The sequence below is a fragment of the Silene latifolia genome, chromosome 8 (assembly GCF_048544455.1).
Source record: "Silene latifolia isolate original U9 population chromosome 8, ASM4854445v1, whole genome shotgun sequence".
NCBI lineage: Eukaryota > Viridiplantae > Streptophyta > Magnoliopsida > Caryophyllales > Caryophyllaceae > Silene > Silene latifolia.
In genome coordinates this window covers 67,289,196-67,308,094 of record NC_133533.1, presented here as the reverse complement: position 1 = coordinate 67,308,094, position 18,899 = coordinate 67,289,196, and the positions used below count along the sequence as shown (strand labels likewise).

At 36.3% G+C, this 18,899-nt stretch overlaps 1 protein-coding gene and 1 non-coding gene across 2 annotated transcripts; one reads left to right on the top strand and one right to left on the bottom strand.

The window, feature by feature from the left end:
- The first annotated feature begins 313 nt into the window (after positions 1 to 313).
- LOC141597591 (small nucleolar RNA R71) lies at positions 314 to 420 on the top strand. The gene has a single exon (XR_012522819.1). It is a non-coding gene; the product is annotated as a small nucleolar RNA R71 (small nucleolar RNA).
- Positions 421 to 4,107: 3,687 nt separating this feature from the next.
- Positions 4,108 to 5,553, bottom strand: LOC141595303 (uncharacterized). The gene is made up of 2 exons (XM_074415268.1): positions 4,958 to 5,553; positions 4,108 to 4,594 (listed from the first exon to the last, which is right to left on the bottom strand). The coding sequence occupies exons 1-2, from the start codon at positions 5,551 to 5,553 to the stop codon at positions 4,108 to 4,110; spliced, it is 1,083 nt and encodes a 360-aa protein (XP_074271369.1).
- Positions 5,554 to 18,899: the final 13,346 nt, after the last annotated feature.

The window sequence follows — 18,899 nt, the reverse complement described above, 5'->3', positions numbered from 1 at the left end:
GACATGATGCTTTGATGTTTTTGAGTTTTCCTCAAGTCTAGCCATAGCTTGTTCAAACTTCAAGTTGATTGTGTCAATGTGAGCACTAAGTTGAGCACCCAATTGAGTAACGGAGTCCACTTCATGCTTTCCTCCTCTAGTAGCCTTGCGAGGTCTACTATATTGTGAATTATGGACCGCCATTTCCTCAATCTTGTTCCATGTTTGATTGTCATCAACTTCGGTGAACATTCCATTTGATCCCATATTGAGAATGTTCCTTGAATCTTCATATAAACCATTCCAAAATTGTTGCACTAAAAACCATTCGCTAAGTCCATGGTGAGGACATGAGCGACAAACACCTTTGAACCGCTCCCAAGCTTCATACAAAGATTCTTCATCCCTTTGCTTAAAACCCGTAATTTGAGCTCTTAGCATGTTAGTCTTTTCCGGTGGGTAGAATTTTTTGTAGAAAGCTAGAGCTAACTTCTTCCAAGAATCTATTCCAAGGGTGGCCTTATCAAGGCCCTTCAACCATTGCTTCGCGGTGCCGATTAACGAAAAAGGAAATAAGACCCATCTAATTTGGTCTTGAGTCACGCCCGTTTGAGAGATAGCATCACAATAATCGCAAAAGGTTTCCATATGAGAATGAGGGTCCTCACTAGGCATTCCCCCGAATTGGCTCCTCTCAACTAATTGGATGAAGACGGACTTGGCAATAAAATTTCCGGTGAGATGTTGCGGTGTAGGAGTACCATTTGGTAGATTCTCCTCGGTGGGTATAGAGTGTGACGAGAATTTAGGCATTGTAGGTGGATTTTGTGGGATAATGTGTAATGGGTTTTCTTCTCCTTCTATTGCGAAAGGATTGACAAACTCACTAGTGGGTTGAACAACTTCACCAACACCTCCCAAATTCCTCTTAACAAGTCTCCTATTATTCGTCAAGGTTCTTTCGATTTCACGGTCAAAAGGTAACAAATCACCTTGTGACCTTCTAGACATGCAAAATATCAAACAACTCGAAAACAATTAGAACAAACCTTGAGGAGTTTTATTTCCCCAAGGTGAAGAAAGACACAACTAATAACAATAAAAAGAAATCTTAAATCAATTAAACACCGTCCCAACAACGGCGCCATTTTTGATCGTGGCCATTTCGTGTTCACAATTAAGCATATGTGGTCGTTGGTCAATGGTCGATACAAAACACAATTTATACTCCACAAACAACTCTACAATTAGTAAAGAGGCAAGTAAAGGTCGGATCCCAAGGGACGGGTATTGAAATGAGAATTCTATTGCAACTAGTAGTGTCTAGGGGTGTCACAAATTGAGTTGGTGTAGAAGGTCACTAAACTAAAATAACAATGAAAATAAACTAGCAAGATGAATAAAATAAGGGGTGTAAACAATTGATTAAAGGCACTAGGGTGTTATGGGTTCATAGGGGAATCATGGGATATGATCATACAAACATGTTCTCAAATTATAAGCAAGAAATTATTGTTGTGATGGATTGAGTTGGGTTATATCTTACAATCCTAGGAAAGTTTGGGTCCCGGAGCCGAATCGATTAGATTGTACAACACCTACAAGTCGACTTAATCTTTCCTACTCAACACATGCATGGTCTAACAAGACTCGAGTTGGGTTATGTCTTACAAGTCAAGTTGAAAGGATAGAAGATGATAGTAAATGCAAGGATTCATAGGCTTAGCATTTCATCAAATATAACATGTGCATGTATTAAGATCAAAACAAGCAAGCAAATAAGATATGAAAGCATATTGATTTAAGCATGAATCATCCCCATGATGGTTTCCCCTAATCACCCATTAAACCCTAGCTAAGAGACTACTCACTCATTATCATGTTGATCGTGCTAGAAAGGTTGTCAATCATACTAACATAATGAAACATGATGAATAAATGAAAGTAATTAACAATAATTAAAAAGGGATTAAGAGATTATACCTACTAATGATTCCAATAATAAAGCAAGAATAATAGAAGTACTTGAATCCTAGATTGAGAGGTTGTCAATCTCCCAATAATAACCCAAATAATCTTCAATTACCCAAAATAAAGGAAGAACAAGAGAGAGATTAAAGAACTAAAACTTGGATTAAAACTTGATTAATACTTGATTACAATATTGAAGAGAGATTTGATTGATATTAACTACACTAATTATTGATAAGAAGAACATGCTCCTCTAATTAGACTAATGGGGTATTTATAGTGAAAATTAGGGAGGATGCATTAGGGTTAACTAAGGGCTAAACTAGTAATTACACTTTTTAAGTTGAGCAAGGAGGAGCCGGTATTTTCTGAGAGAAGGGCTTCTCTTTTCGTAGCTTGAAGAATGAAACCCGTGCTGTACTGAAATCCGTGCGGATTAGAGTCGGGACGGCCGGATTTGGGCTGGGCAATCCGAGCGGATTCAGGAGAGGGACGCTCGGATTATTGAGGGGGAATCCGAGCGGATTCCAAGGAGGGACGCTCGGATTGTCTTTGGCCGGACGGACGGATTATCCGTAATCCGTTCGGATTGTTGGTCAGCGTCAATTCTTCTTCTTTTTCTTCCCTTTTCTTCATAAATTCCTTGGGGATTTCCTTGGGGACGCAAGGATCCTTTCTCAACATTGCTCTTCTACTATGATATGTACAAAGGCCTTCTAGTCTTGTCTCTTCTTGATGCTTGGTCATTGAATACAATCAATTTAGCCTTGTTTTGCCATGAAAATGCAAGATTCTTACTCCTTTTCTACCAAGGGATCAAAATCTCAAAGAATATGCAAAACAAAGAACTAAAGATAAGAAATGACCCAAATAGGCACTAAAAAGCATGGAAACAATGGTAATTCGGGGGCAAAATATGCGCTAATTATGGTCACATCATGCACCCAGACAGAATGGGTATCAAGGCTTAGTCTCCAAAACATCTTCAGCATAAGAGATTTGTTCCAGCTCAGAATCTCCCGAATATCAAAGCCACCCTGAGATCTATTCCTGCAAACTTTCTGCCAGGAAAAGAAAACCATACGCCTGGTAATGCTTTGCTCGGTAGTTCCGAGAAACCCCTACAAAGCTTATCAATATCCAACATAACTCCTTTAGGCAGAGAAAACTAGTACACCGAAGCTCTCTATCCCAAAAACAACTCGAGTTGAGAAGCCGCACTTTCCCAAAGATAAGACAGAAAGGTGTTAGACCAAAGCTTGATTTTCCCGGAATCTTTTGTAACAACGTATGGTACATATCCCTAGTCAACCTAGAGGAGTGAAGGGGAACACCCAGATACTTAAAGGGAAAAGCTCCCTCTAAATAACTGGTCTCATTAAGAATCATGGACTTAACCTCCTGTGTCACTCCACCAAAATAGATGTTAGTTTTTGATGGGTTAGGTTGGAGACCGAATACTCAAGAAATAGAGCCAAGGAGTTTTCCACGCTTTGATCAAGGATAATCACCTCTAGTAAAAACCAGTAAATCATCTGCAAAAACCAGGTGAGAGAGCCCAATTCTACAGCATTTAGGGTGATAGCTAAAGAGAGGTTGCTCAGGTAACCTCCTGAGAATGCGAGATAAAACTTCCATGCAAAGGACAAAGAGCAAAGGGGAGAGGGGATCCCCTTGCCTTAGTCCTCTCTTACCTTCAAAATAACCCACTGAAGTGCCATTGATGTTAAGGGAATATCTGGGTGAAGTAACACAAGTAATGACCCACGTGCAAAATTTCTCAGGCAAACCAAATAAGGGAAGAATGGTCCTAAGAAAGTCCCAATTCACATAATCAAAAGCCTTTCTAATGTCCACTTTAATGACACAACGAGGAGATAATTCCTTCCTCCCATAACCAGCAACAAGTTCATGGGCAAGCATAATATTATCCACTATGGATCTCTCATGAGTGAAGGCAGCTTGCTCTAATCCTACTAAGGTAGGCATGACCTTCTTCAGTCTATTAGTAAGGATTTTACTAATGGTTTTATAAATTGTGGAACAACAGGAGATAGGTCTATAATCCTGCACAGAGCTAGGGCTATCACCTTTGGGAATGAGAGAAATGATAGTGGAATTTACTTCCTTCAGCAACTTACTTGACCTAAAGAAATCCTAAACAGCTTTTACAAACTCTCCTTTGATAACACTCCAAGCTTGCCTAAAAAACCCAGATGAGAAGCCATCAGGCCCAGGACTTTTGTTCATATCAATTGAGAACACAGCATCATGAATTTCATCTTCAGACACATCAGAAATCAGAGTGGCAGCAAAGGTTTCCTCCAAACAGTTCCCAGATAGAATAATATCCTCATCAAAACTTCTGACCTGAGAAGATGACCCTAGAAGTCCTTTGTAATATGCAAGGAAAGCATCAGAGATGCCCTCAAATGTGTGAAACTCCTGGCCATTTGAATCACAAACCCTACTAATGTGACATCTACTCCTCCTTGCTGCCATCTTAGCAAAAAAATAAGTAGTATTAGCATCCTGCATTTGGATATCATGAATCTTAGCCCTCTGATAAACCATGCTCAATTCAACTGTTCTGAGCTTACAATACACCTGAGAGAGCAGCTTCTCTTGGCTCAGTAACTCAGCACTTAAAGGAGTCTTTTAGAGAAGGAGTTGGCATTGCTGCAGCTCAATCCTAGCATTCTTGACTCGCCCACTGATGTTAGAAAAATCCCTCTGATGCAGAGACTTAAGCTTAGGTTTAATGAGCTTCAAGTGTCTCACAAACCTATACATAGTGCAACCCCTAATATTCTCATTCCAAGTGTCCCTAACCAATCCAAGGAAAGCAGGCACATCCCCCCAACAGTTAAGATATCTGAACTGCTTAGGTCTGGGAGGTTCAGTTGGTGTCACCCAAACCACCAAGGGTGAATGATCCGAGACACCAACAAAGCAAAGCATCAAAGAAAGGAAGTAGTAAAACTAGACGCCAGGCGAGTTAACTAACACTCTGTCCAATTTCATCCACTTCCTGTCCCCCTCCTCCTGTTTATTTGTCCAAGTGAAGTGGCACCCATGAGTAAGCAAATCATCCAACCCCGCCCCATAAACAGCTTCATTAAAATCATCTATTGCTTGCAAATTTGGTGGAGTGTCACTGATCCTCTCTTCAACCCTCCTAACACAGTTAAAATCCCCCAGACACACCCAAGGAAAGTGGGGTTTAATATGTTGAAGGAAGGTCCAGAGAGCATATCTACCTTCAGGAGAGTTAAGCCCATACACAAAAGAAACTTGGAAAGTTGCACACCCAGGATCCTCTACTTGAATGTGAATCCATTGATTACCACTAGAAATAGTTGTAATCCTCAAATTAGCTTTATTCCAGATCACCCACAACCGCCCATTTGAGTGATGATCATAGTTATTTAATACATAAAATAACCTAAAACCTTTCCTTCTAATATAATCAAACTTAGGAGCACGCACTCTAGTCTCCATTATTCCCATGATATCCAATTTATTTGCTCTAAAGAAATCCACTACTTCATGTTGCTTGAAGTCTTTATTCATACCACGAATGTTCCAAACTCCTAGCTTCATGGAGATAATAAAGGGGGTGGGTCCTCCTCCTCACTATAATCCTGCTCCTCAAAGTGCAGTGCTACTTTGTCCCCAGCCACAACACTAAGCACAGGAACAATTTTCATATTCCTTGTCCTAGCAATGACTAAAGGTTGTGCCACTGAAACGGAGTCCAACTGCGTCCCAGACTGCATCAGAGTGTCCACAGAACTTATCTGCTTGACATTTTGATCAACCATATCACCAAGTTTGCGGCGCAGTGACTATAGTCTCCTCTATAGCAGAGCTGTAATAACATCTCCTCGATGCAGGAGATGCATCAAAGAACAACAACGGAACCACCGCTCGGTTTCCTTTACCATAGTTTTCTCTCCCACTAGAACAGGCTCAAACTTCTTTTTTAGCTGCCTACACTTATGCTCTTCATGCCCAAGTTTCTTGCAGTGAGTACAGTAGAATGGCAACCATTCGTAGACCACCCTTTGCAGCACTTGACCATAAGGAGTATATAAGAGAACATCATCAGTGAGCTTCTGAGACAAGTCAACTTCCACCATTACCCTAGCAAAAGACAGCCTCTCCTTATGAGTGGTAACAGGATCATCATACAAGGGGTTACCTATCTTGCTTGCAATCTTACTCAGAGCTTTTTCAGACCAGAATAAGGGGTCCAGGTCAGGTAAAGTAACCCACACAGGAACCTTAGAAACAGTATCAAGCTCCTTAGAAATATTCGGATGCCACTTCTTGAACACAAGAGAATGAGTACCAAGGCTCCAAGTACTACCCCTAAGAATAGTGCAAAGATCCTGATCCTTGGTAAATCGAAAGAAGAACCAGCCCTTTTTAAAGTACAGAACCTCAGGTTTCTGCACATGATTCCAGTTTTTACTAACAAATTCCCGAACCTGCACAATAGACGGCTTCCCTCCAATAAATTGTCCAACCAGAGTATTAGCCCAGTAATCAAGCTCTTCAACGATATCAGTTTCATCAATAACAACTCCTTTATCATCTAAACCACGAACCAAATGAAGTTCCATACCAACAGGCGACTTAGAGATTCTCTCAGCCCAAGTAGGTTTCACCACCGGAATAACAGGATCAACAACTACAGGAACACTAGGTCTAATAGGAATAGGAGTAACCACTCTAGGGGTGGCGACTCGAGGATTACCAGAACTCATAATCGATTTAGGGTTACCCGAATTAGAAGTATCAATAGCATGCGAAATACAGTCATTTAGAAGAGGTACCTGAGGAGAATCAGAAGGCTCATGAGAGGAAGGATCAGATTGGGATCTCCCCCGTCGCGGTGGAACGATCGGAGGAGGAATTTTCCGTTGGCGCGGCATAATCAGAAAAGGGGGAAAAGAAATCGCCCTAGAGAGAGCCTCTCAAACATTCTGATAGATGTAATCTTCTCTCTTCATTTTTATTGCTTTACCTATTATTATGAATAACTAATCCCTTAATGCTAGGATTAGGAAAGCCATGATAGCTAATCGATGATGCTTTAATTGGTTTAGAAGGTTCTGTTGTGAGAATTATTTCATAGCAATATAACTGTAATTGTTAGGTTGAATGCATGCAACTGAATCAATTAATCCGGTTAAATTCAGACCTAGATCGAGAGATTGGAATTAATAGACCTGTTATGGACAACAGACTAAACTATGAGGGTGAGAGCTAAATTAGTAGTATTCTAGGGCGGATAGCGGACCGAGAGGACCTTTCCTTTACCCTTCTCACATTAGACCGACTGACCTTACCTTTAGCTGAATTGTGTAATATCATGACGACATCCTGGCATATTTCTCTCTATCTGATTAATCCCTTATTTCAATCCTTGCTATTTAATTTCAGTTTGTAAGTTTAGTAAAAACCACTCAAACCCCCCATTTTGTGACCGTAGACAGACTGAATAACAAGTAGATAGTGACCGCCTCCCTGTGGATATGATACCCAACTTACCTCTGTTGCATAAGTTAAAGCCAGTTGGTTTTATTTTTGATAGGGTTACGACAGCCGTGTCACATATAGGCAAGCAAAAGCTCTCGATCGATGACTCCACCTCTGAACTAGCCATAGGACGTCTAATTCAGCTTCAAAAACGACTTTACACATCCCAAGAAAGTGGCACTCTCGCTCCAATTCGTCCATCTCCTAAACGTGAGCTAAAGGGACAGTTCCAGGCTCAATTCTGCTTCTTTTAGGTCCATTCCTGCAATTAAAGCCAAACAAACCAAAATAGACTATTCGGGGCATTTCGTAGCCTAAAACTACGGGAATTGCATAGAAATGGCGTACAAATAAGACTTAAAAAGACTATATAAAATGCATGCAACAAGTTGTATCAGAGCGACGATTTTGGAACCTGTAACTAATGAGCCCAATGAATATAGAGAGTCAAATTAAAATGAACCCGGGTAGGAGTTGTTAGGAGCTAATGCAAAGACTTGTGAGATATCCTAAAGTCGCGAACTCACCCTACAACTTTAAACCGGTCACTATGGAGTGTCATGGGATCGCTATGTATCTGCTTATGTTTATATGAATATGTTGGATGGATGTTATGTGGTTGAATGGAGGTGTGGTGGAAAAGATGAAGGTAATTATTTATGATAACATGAATTATGGTTGGGATCGCTACTAGTTTACTATTGTTTATATGCATATGATTGGATGAATATGTTGGATGAATAAATTGTATGAATCGTTGTATGAATATGATCGATGAATTGGTTTGAAAAGATGAAGTAAGTAATTGTATGAGAATATGAAATTCATGTGGAGAACATGTTTATGTGATGGAAGTGGATTTTCTAATATTGCTATGTTAGTAACATGTGAATAGGGGATTTTATATCGTATATTATGTTATTGTTTTACGTAAAGTTATGGAATAAAAGCATATGAGTAGTACATGATTGATAAGTTGAATAATATTTATGCATGATGGATGTTGTTGTATGGCTTTTGTAGATAGTAACATGTGGTTAGGGATACTGGTTTTATGAGTATTGAGTTGTTTTTGTTTACTTTGTTGTTGTGTAAGTTGTTTGGAAGAAAAAATCAAGAAGTTGCCTTTAAACTGTTATAACTTGAGATGCATAAATGATATTGATGTGATTCTACTTGAAGATGATAGCTTGTTCTTTTACAATTCTAACGATAGGTCACACGCCGAAAATGACCAAGAAACGAGTGAGATATGACCGTTTTACGAAAATTGGACAGTGCTGAGAACTGCGTAGGGTACTCGATCGAGTGGCCCATACTCGATCGAGTACACCTCTTGTTACTCGATCGAGTACACCTCTTGTTACTCGATCGAGTAGCCCTTATTCGATCGAGTAGCCCTGGTAATTTATTATACTTGCTTCTGACCTTCACCTACTCGATCGAGTAGGCTGTACTCGATCTAGTGACCCCTGTTTTGGGTCAAATGCTTATCTTTTACCTCGTCGCATATCTTATTTAATTGAAGGGGGTTCCTTTTCTTCTTTATACATTGTTTTACATATTGTAGATACCTCATTTCTGCACCTCCCGCAAACCACCCGGTGATGATTGGGTCGCATGTTTGAAACGCAAAACGATTTGTGACAGTTCGTAAGTTTATCGTCAAGTGATCGCTCAAACACTTGTGTCTACCTCTTAATTGTCATCTACATGACGATACGGTTGTTTTGACAGTAATTAGAGTACATTTGGAGTCCGGGCCTAAAACCGTCTTCATTTTCTGATAACCGTTAAAATGCCGAGTCGGAATGTTCTGGAATGTTCCGGATATTTCTATTCCATATTTTATAAATCTTTTAGTCTTTGGTAAACAATTTCCCGTGATATTCACACAAAATATTAAGGAAGACAAAATTATTCCGTTATTCCATAAACTAAACACGGAAATCTTTCTTCCGCAGGAGGAAACCACTGGGAAAGGACGCAGCAGGTGTTGCGCCTCTTCCAAGAGACGCAGTGCCTGCTGCGCCTCTTCCCAAGTCCTTTTCTGCGTATTTTTCGTATCTTTTCATATCTTTTCGAGATTCACTTCCAAAGTTTCTCCGAAAACCCTACTTCCTCCGTGTGATTAGTATAAATAGAGACCTTTGGTCTCTCATATTTCTCACGCGAGTGTCCGCCCTTCTCTTCTCCCTTTGCATTCTAGACCACGTTCTCACTTTTTGGCGTCTACGTGCTTGAACTTTCGACCACGTAAGCTCGGATCTTTCTGAGTACCAGCCTCGTTTTGCATGACCGACCAATTTGACCAACTCCACCATAATCAACTTAATCAATCTGTTTAAATTCCTCTTACGAGGGCACTTTCGTCTACATTCGAGTCGAGCATCACTAAACGTTAACTTAGTTCATCTCGTTTCGTCAAACATGTAAGTCTGAGGGTGTAAATTGTGGGGTAATATCCGTATAAGACCCTTTAAATTTAGGACTATAACGTAAATTTAACATGTGAAATATGGTCATAAACGAAATACAACAATGAAACGATAAAGATTAAGAATCAACCTCGGGTCCTTTGATGCACGACGTAAAGAACAGAAATCAACAGAGATTTCCTCCTAATTGTTGCACCCAAGACCGTCTGAGACTATGCCCTTGTGCTAGAAATGCTCTCTAATTGACTTGCAATATCGAGAGAGCTATTGTGAGGTTTTACTGATGTGAGATCTAGGAATTTCGAGAAAAAGTTGCACTTTGAAACCCTAATTGTTTTTCACTAATGATGATTAGGTTACAAAAGAGAGGAGGGCTCCCTTTTGTTCCCTTGGTTCGGCCGAGAGCTTTACATGGGGAAAGTGGGCTTTCCACTTTCTCTAATTTTTAACTCATGGTACGATCCGAAATCCGCTAAATGTATATGACACGGTTTCATTATAAACTGTCATCGGTTATCGGATATTAAAGCATCAACTAATAAGACGGATTAGTTGAATTATTAATACATGTCCGACAAAGACAATATTGTATAATTATATTCAATATACATTAATCAAATATAAATCGCTTATATTTAATTTTACGAATTAACTGGTTAATTCGCCTTAGCCCATTTTATTTATTCCGTATTAAATAAAATATCTCAACATCACATTTTGACTAATTACTAGTCAAATAACTCGGACTAACTGGTTAGTCAAAATTGGCATCTACATGACTGTATTTTCATACCGTCACATCTCTCAAACGTATCCTCTAGGTGTGACTTTTAGGGACCAGTTGATCACCGCCATCTGTATGACAATAACGTCAAACTTATCTAGCAAGCCAACCGTTATTGATAAACGTGGATCAACTGATAATAATACCAAAAGTATGCCCTTTGATCCTTTTAGAGATTTATAAGTCCTTGCACTAACTGTTAAGGACACCAACCCCAACATAAATCTCTCTTTTATTTATTGTTGTTTATTTATTGTAATCATATTGTAAGATTTATGTCGAAAATACAATTAAAACCGATTTCTAAAACCCTTTATTTAAACCCTTTTTACGGATTAACTGGAGATAGACGTCGAGAAGGGACGCAGCAACTGCTGCGCCTCTTGGAAAGGACACAGCACTTGCTGCGCCTCTTCCTGAGGTTTATTGCCGACTCGAATCCCTTATAATTAATATTTGCGGGTTTTCGTCATTAAAGTCAAACCGGGTTGTAGAAATTCGATTCATTCATATTGGGTTTCTGGAATTCGATCTTTGATATATTCTTAGCTATTTATTATCATATTCATCATTAGTCCATCATTAATTCATCATATTTAACCTAATTAATTAGTTAGTTTATTAATTCGTAATTAATTAACCCTCATTAATCTTGTATTAATTCATTCTAAGTTAATTTCATCCATGTTTATTGCTTTTATGACCGTTAATCACGTGTAAATAATCTGCTAATCACTTCCATCCGAGTAAATAATATTAATCAATCATTAAATCACCCAACGAACATTAACGACTTGCAATTCCGGCTTCACAGCCAGAACTGAGCCAAGGAACGGACGCAGCAACTGCTGCGCCTCTTCCAAGGGATGCAGCTCTGCTGCGCCTGTTCCTGGTTGATTTCTGTCTCTGAACTCCCGTGTTGCTTTGACCTAGTTTATTAGTTACGTATTAACTAACTACTATTCGTATTATCACCCTAATTTCTGTTCGTTAATTTATTTGTTTATTCTTTTCTCAAATTATCCGTTTTAAATGTATTTTCGACATAAATCAATAAAACCGATGTAATTATTGTAATTTTTCTTTATTGTATTTATTATTGTATTTCTTTATTATTGCTTGTATGTTTTCACATGTAATCAATCTAAATCCCGACTTCGACATCAATTGTATGTTAAATTAATTGTTTACTGACTTAGTCTAATTCTCACATGTTAGGATTAACACGTTCGATGTTGCATTGCATGCATATAATCGACAATATATCGAGTATAGATAATTTCCCTAATCATTAGTAGAGGCCGCTATCGAGGCGGGCGGGATTAGGTGTTCGATCAAAAGAGCTTCCTAATATGTACCCTCACCCCTTACTCCAGATCTTTGTGAACATTCGTGTTCATTGGCATCCACGAGAGTCATTCTAGACATAGAATGCTAAGGGTAACGAGTTCTTGGTATTCATGTCACTACTTTGTGTCTTGACATGACACGAGGTATTCGAACGGTTTCCAATTTTTCACAATAAATTGGTGGCGACTCCACAAATGCAAACGCTTGTTCTCCCCCTAAGCGCCCCCGTGGGCCCGCGTCCATAGTTTGGCGACTCCGCTGGGGATAATACACTTATGTGTAGCCAAGGGTGAAACTTGAACAAGGTTAGGGAATATTTGTACAAGATAATTGTCGGTTTTCATAACCCGGTCTTCCTAGATCGTTTATTCGGCCTTCCTAGGCCCAACCCAAACCATTCGACCAATCGTCCCTGTTGGAATATGTGTCCTCCGACAATAATGCGATCACAATTGTCGATCATATTGATCACATATTTAAATCTCATAACAAGAATACGAAAGGGATGATACATTACATATATAGTCAACTGGTCCACACATATCGGTAATGATTGGCTGGCTAGAGTTTGACATTACTTCGTCTTGACGGTGGTGATCAGTTGATCCCTTGAGGTCACACCTAAAGGACGATTCCCTTAATTGAAAAAGGTTAATTAATTGTATCTCGATACAAATTAATTAATTCCTTAAAATTGAACAAATTATTATCATAAGAGAGAAAATGACATCTTATTATAATGTGATTAAATAAGATTTTATTTAGTAATTTAAGAAGTTATATTACTAAAATTAATCGATGTTTGCGAAACACGCGAGATGAGAATGATAAGTTAGTCATAATTACAAGATGTGGTGAATTATACTAAATAGTATTTAAATGACCATTTTATGTGAAAGTAATTTTGAATTACTAGTCAATTTGTTAAATGTGATTTATTTAATTTGTAAATGATATTTAATTTGTTAAATATGCATTTTAAATTAAAACATGACATAAGACATGTCACATGTCACAAGACATACAATTGTACAATTGACAAAAATAAAATGGACTCCATATTACACATAATAACCGAAATATTGGTGGGTAATTTTAGAAATTTTGTCTTATTCATTTGTCTATGACATTTGATAGTGACTTGACTATGACAAAGCCTTACACTAATTAGTCTTGTGAAGACAAAAAGGAAAAGAAAAAGGGTCCTATAAACCCCTAAACCCACCGGTTTTTGTGTAACAATTTGAGAGATTTTTCTCAATTTTATTCATTCTCTTATGTTTTTATAAAAATACAACACTCTCTCTCTCTTGTTCTTCATAAAATTAAGTTTTATGAATCAAATTTGTACAAATCAATCACTAATAATACTAGTAGTAGTATATGAGTATTAGTAATCGATTTTAAGGTAAACCACATTACAAATATCTAGTACATATTATTTTGTGGGATTTTGGGATAGTCTTGGGTGCTACTTATTGGAGGGCTTCTATTTTGAAGTCATGGATGATCATCCTAATGTATTTTCTAGCTCAAGAACAAATGAAGGTAGGAGACCTTCATTTGTGCCCATTTGGCCGAATTTTTGAAGGTGAGAAAACGATTTTCTCATCTCTTGTTATTTAGTTTGCATGCATAAGATCTAAATTTTATTTTATGACTAAGTAAATCTTTTCATATATGAATATATAAATTAATGAGATTAATAATTTCTAACAAGCGGTATCATGAGCCTTAGGTTGTTTGCATGCAAATCGGTTTATAATTTTTCCGAGTTATATGATTAACATACAAAACTAATTAATTTGGTTTTATGAAGAAAAACCTAAAAATAACCTTGGATGTTAAAAGTTTCTGATCCTAAGTGATTTTTAGGACATTTTGGTTTATTTATGGATTTTATTGTTCATTTTATATAATATTGGCATTAAAATGTGATTTTTATGATAAAAATGTCATTTTTGGGCGAAAAATAGCTAAACTTCGATTTTTTCAGTGGTTTTTGGATATGTTTTCACATATATTATCTACTGATGGCCTGTAAATTTTCATAATAAAATGAGTTGTATTGCTCGAAATATGGATTTTTCAAGTTAAAATCGTATTTAAATGAGTAAATAGGTTAATCTGAGTTATATTTCGAATCTGGTCATGGAAATTTATATTTTACAAGATGTGTGTAAAATATTTGGCTATAATGAAGTCTTTATGCATGATTTATGAATTTTTGATGAAACATCACATAAATAGTGACTTTAATTAGTAAAAATGCTAAAACATACTTCATGACTAAGGAAAAACGTCACATATTGCATTTTATCATATATTTCAGATCTAAAAGTGAAAAGTTGATGAATATAATTTTTCTCATATTTTTATGGTCATAATTGTTAAATCCGATAAACCGCAACATTGTTTTTCTCGATAAATTTTCGAAATTTTTAACCTATGTTTTGAACATTATGAGTGTCATGGTATTTTTCCAGAATGTTCATGAGTTTAAATTTCAAAATTTGAAATTATTTGAAATTTTTATGATTTAATTTGAGGTTTATAGCATAAATTTTTATATTTTTGGTCCATAATGAACAATATTAAGATATCAAGTTTAATTATTGTCAAAATATTAGTGGAGACTAATTTTGAGTCCTAAGATGGTTAGGGTAATCAACTTGTACATAAATATGAATTTATGTAATTATTGTGATTTTAAAAGGTTAAATCACGCAAATCCGTAACAACCGATTAATATACGATATTGGCTCTTTAAAGGCGATTTAGCATAAAATTAAGCATGTTCATACATATTATAATGCTGCATTTTATTTATGATTGTCATATTTTAATTTTATGTAATTTTTGAATTATGTAATTTTACTTAGTATGGCCTTAGTTTTAATTGGTATTACCCGAAATATATGGGAATATCGATCCGGTTGTAATTATTGTGATCTCGTATCACCGTTTTGTAATTTAATAGATTTATTTTTATTTTATTACAAATGTATAATAGGAAATTATGTAATTCATTTTGTAATTTAATTATTCCGGAGTTCCTTGAAGACGGTGCCATTCGAAAAGGCGATCCATCAAAGAAAGTGTTGCCTTGAAATGCGTGCCAAGACCGAAGTTCAAGGGACCAAAGGAGTTGGTTTCCGAATTTGTAATAGTTTATTAGATTTACTATTTTAGGAAGGCCATACTAGGATTTTATCTTTATGCTTTGCATTTTATTTATATGTTGCATGCATCGCTAAATCGCCATAACTAAACATGCATTTTAAATCGAGTTTATCGACCGTGTCAATTACAATTATCGTAGTTCACCGCTTTAGTTCACTTAAAACGTGATAGATAATAAATTGACATGACCTCTCACTAAAATAAACAATTGAGACTTAGCCTTACCAAAAAGTAGAAACCATGAAAACCTATTTCATGAGGGAGTGCACTCGGCCCTACCGGGGTACAAACCTTGTTACGTAGGGGAAGTGGGTGATAAATGTCTACCCACCGAATTTATAAAGATGAGGGTTGTATTCGGCTTTACCGATGCCCAAGTTGATGTAAATTTGGATCATGGACACATTTATTCGAAATTTGGGTTGAACTCAACGAAAGTATTCTTGACGGTTGCCGGATGTGTTTCGGGCTAAAGATAAATATTAATGTAATTTTATCGACCAAGAGTTCTAAAAGTAGAATCGATTAAAGAGTTAATCCACCGAGTTATATTGATGAGGGTTGTATTCGGCATTACCGATGCCCAAGTTAATATGAATTTGGATCTTGGAATCATTTATCATAGTTGGGTAGAGGTCACTATGTAAATGCTTTAATTGTTATTTACAAGTTTTAATAAAACAATAAATGTTAAGTTTTCCACTATTCCGTTATCATATTGTTCTATTTCTTTACCACAATTCATATACGATATCATTTCGATTTTTGATTCAAATCTCCATTAAAACATCGTAACTAAAGACAAATATGAATTTGCTTCTAAAACCTCATATGAACCATTGCTAAGGATATCTTGTGAAGAGTATAGATAAAAGTTATTCGTGATCAAAAGGGTTTTTGATTCTTGACTAACATATCTACTTACAATGAATTGTTTCTCATATGCTTAATTGAGTTAAGTACTTTGAAACGTTACATCATTTTGGTAATTAGATTTGTTTGAAATCAAAATTGACCAAAATACCGCAACCACTTCAATGAAAGTTTTAAGACTAAACAAACGAATGAAGAGTAGTCTTCATGAATTTCAATTTTGCTTCTCTCAGCAAAGACTCATTGAAATGAGTGGGAGCATTCTCTTAAACCGTTAAGAAAAGGATAAGGTTTTAAAAAGGTAAAATTAGAATGGAATTGATACAAGGTAATGTCAAAAGTAAAGTTATTGAGAATAACGATACTAAACCTATCAATCCCGACCGATAAAATTTCCATTGTCTTAATTGTTGGACGCTAGAAAGAAAACTACCCCAAATCATTGAAGAATCAATACGTTAGTTGTGGGACATCTAATGGGACCTTCTTCTTTAAATTTTTATTTGATTTACATAAATTTTGCTAATACTACTTCGTCAATATTAGAAACCGGTGGTGGTTTTCATCATTGTATTTGATACATAGTATGATTAGAATATGACGACTAGCAACAATGATGTTGAGAGATAAGAGTCAATGTTTACTCAATCTAGTTTTTGGGTTTAGAGTTGTACTTAATTGTGACTATTAAGTGCATAAACTCTAAATAAGAATATAAACTTGTTAAGATACAAAAGAGGTTTCACCTTTGTGACCCTATACACCATGATTTGATGTATGGCTAGCCCATTATCAAGGTGATTATATTCTAAACCAAACTAGAATGATATATCATGTAGATGATGCAAGACTCAAATTGGTAACCCAAGATTAAACCTTAAATTCTGGAATGATGAACGCAAAGAGTTATCGAGTACTCTTGAAACCATTAGATTGTTAATCTTATGGTATATGCGTATCTTGTATTCAAAGCAAGATGTCTCGTGCCTTTTGGGTTAAAAGGAGATCGAGGTTGTAAATCATTGATCCAAAATAGGTTGATCATTTTCTTTTACCAACGATTTAAGTTGACGCTAATGTGTACACTTAATAAGGTAAATAGAGAAATCTTTGAAGAAGTTCAAAGAATTCCAGGAATCACGATTTAGTCGTGATGGGATTATCTAAGTGAAGACTTTTATATAAGCCAAAGGAAATGTGATATAGTATCACAAGTTAATCTCTCTTAGCACGCATTATGAGATAATGTGTGGTTGGATAAAGAAATCAAACGCTATTCGATATGGTTTGGACTTTAATCAAGTTACCTTGAGTTACTTGATCTAATTTTGGGGATTTTATCATTTTGTCTAAGTTGTTTTTCCACTAAATCTAAACGATTCATATGAGATATGAAATGGTAGAGTACCATACTTGTAAGTTCTCACAAGAAAGAAATGCTCAATTTTTCCTTACTATGATCACAAGTACAACGAGTTTGTGGCTCGTGAACCTGTCTTTCTAGAATAAAAGTTTATTTCCAGAAGACAGAGTGGGAGAAAATATTCAAGAGCCACAAATTAATGTTATGTCGCAAGAAACTGGTCTTTCTTGGCTACATGAGACGTTTTGTGTAAGACGTTATTTCTTCAAAACCTGGGAGGTTAAAGTCATCACTTGTTGAAGATGATGAATTAGTGTTACTTTTAAGAAAGTAAAGAGCTTGCAACTTACAAAGTATGACTTGTTGAAGATGATGAATTAGTGTTACTTTTAAGAAAGTAAAGAGCTTGCAACTTACAAAGAAATTGTTTGATTCAAGTTGATTACTTCTGGAAAGTAATGAACATATGACTTACATGAGAGTGTTTAAGTCACAACTCAATACAAAGCTTAGAGCCATGAAAATCCGAAATAAATTCCAAGTGAATTGTTAGATATCAAAGCTTGATTAGTTGCAAAGGGTTTTGCACTAGTTGAAATGCTTAAGTCTCTTTGGATCTTCTTAGGGATTGTGTTTCATTATGAGATATACATAGCGAGTAAATCTAAAACCCACTTCTTCAATTAGAAGGAATGTATTCAATACATGTCTTGGGTTTTGTATATTCTTGCCATCCTAAGATAATGTGAAATTTAAGAGAGGGTCTTAAGTAGGACATCAATGAGTTGGAATCAATGTTTTGATCATGTTATAAAACTTTTCTTGATAGGTCGAGAAGTTGTGTTTATACATGGAGTTTAGTGGGAGTTACGGTATTTTTAATTAGTCTTATATGTGGATGACATATTGATCATTGGGAATGATTTGACACTTATGGAGTATTATAATACATCTTTAATATCTGGATTTGTGGAGATAAATCTATATGATATTAATGTCAAATAAGGAGTCTTATGTTGATAAGATTCATGACTAGTTCAATCGAATTGAACATATTTGATTGATTCCATGTGCTTCCACTGCCGAATCAATTAAATAGGAAATGATGTATAACACTTCATATACTTTGAGTATGATGAATTGTTTCAAATCGAATTTAAGTAATAGTTACCAAGTAAGCCATAAAGATTACCCTTAAGTGCTTGCAGAAACATTAAGGATGTAATGCAAAGTGTTTTTGATGCAATTTTGTGTAAGTGTGTTACACAAATGACAATTGACAATTGAGATTGCGCATGGTTTCCGACAAAACCATAATAAAAACACATTAGGATGGTTAAGATACCATTGTGGCTATGTTATTTAAGAAATAGATTTTCTAGAATCGTTCTAGGCAATAAAGAACAATGAG

Coding starts and splice junctions, on each gene's coding strand:
- LOC141595303 (XM_074415268.1), bottom strand. CDS start 5,553: ATGAAGCTAGGAGTTTGGAACATTCGTGGTATGAATAAAGACTTCAAG. Junction 4,595..4,957: donor TGGATGAAATTGGACAGAGT/GTTAGTTAACTC, acceptor GACTCCTTTAAG/TGCTGAGTTACTGAGCCAAG.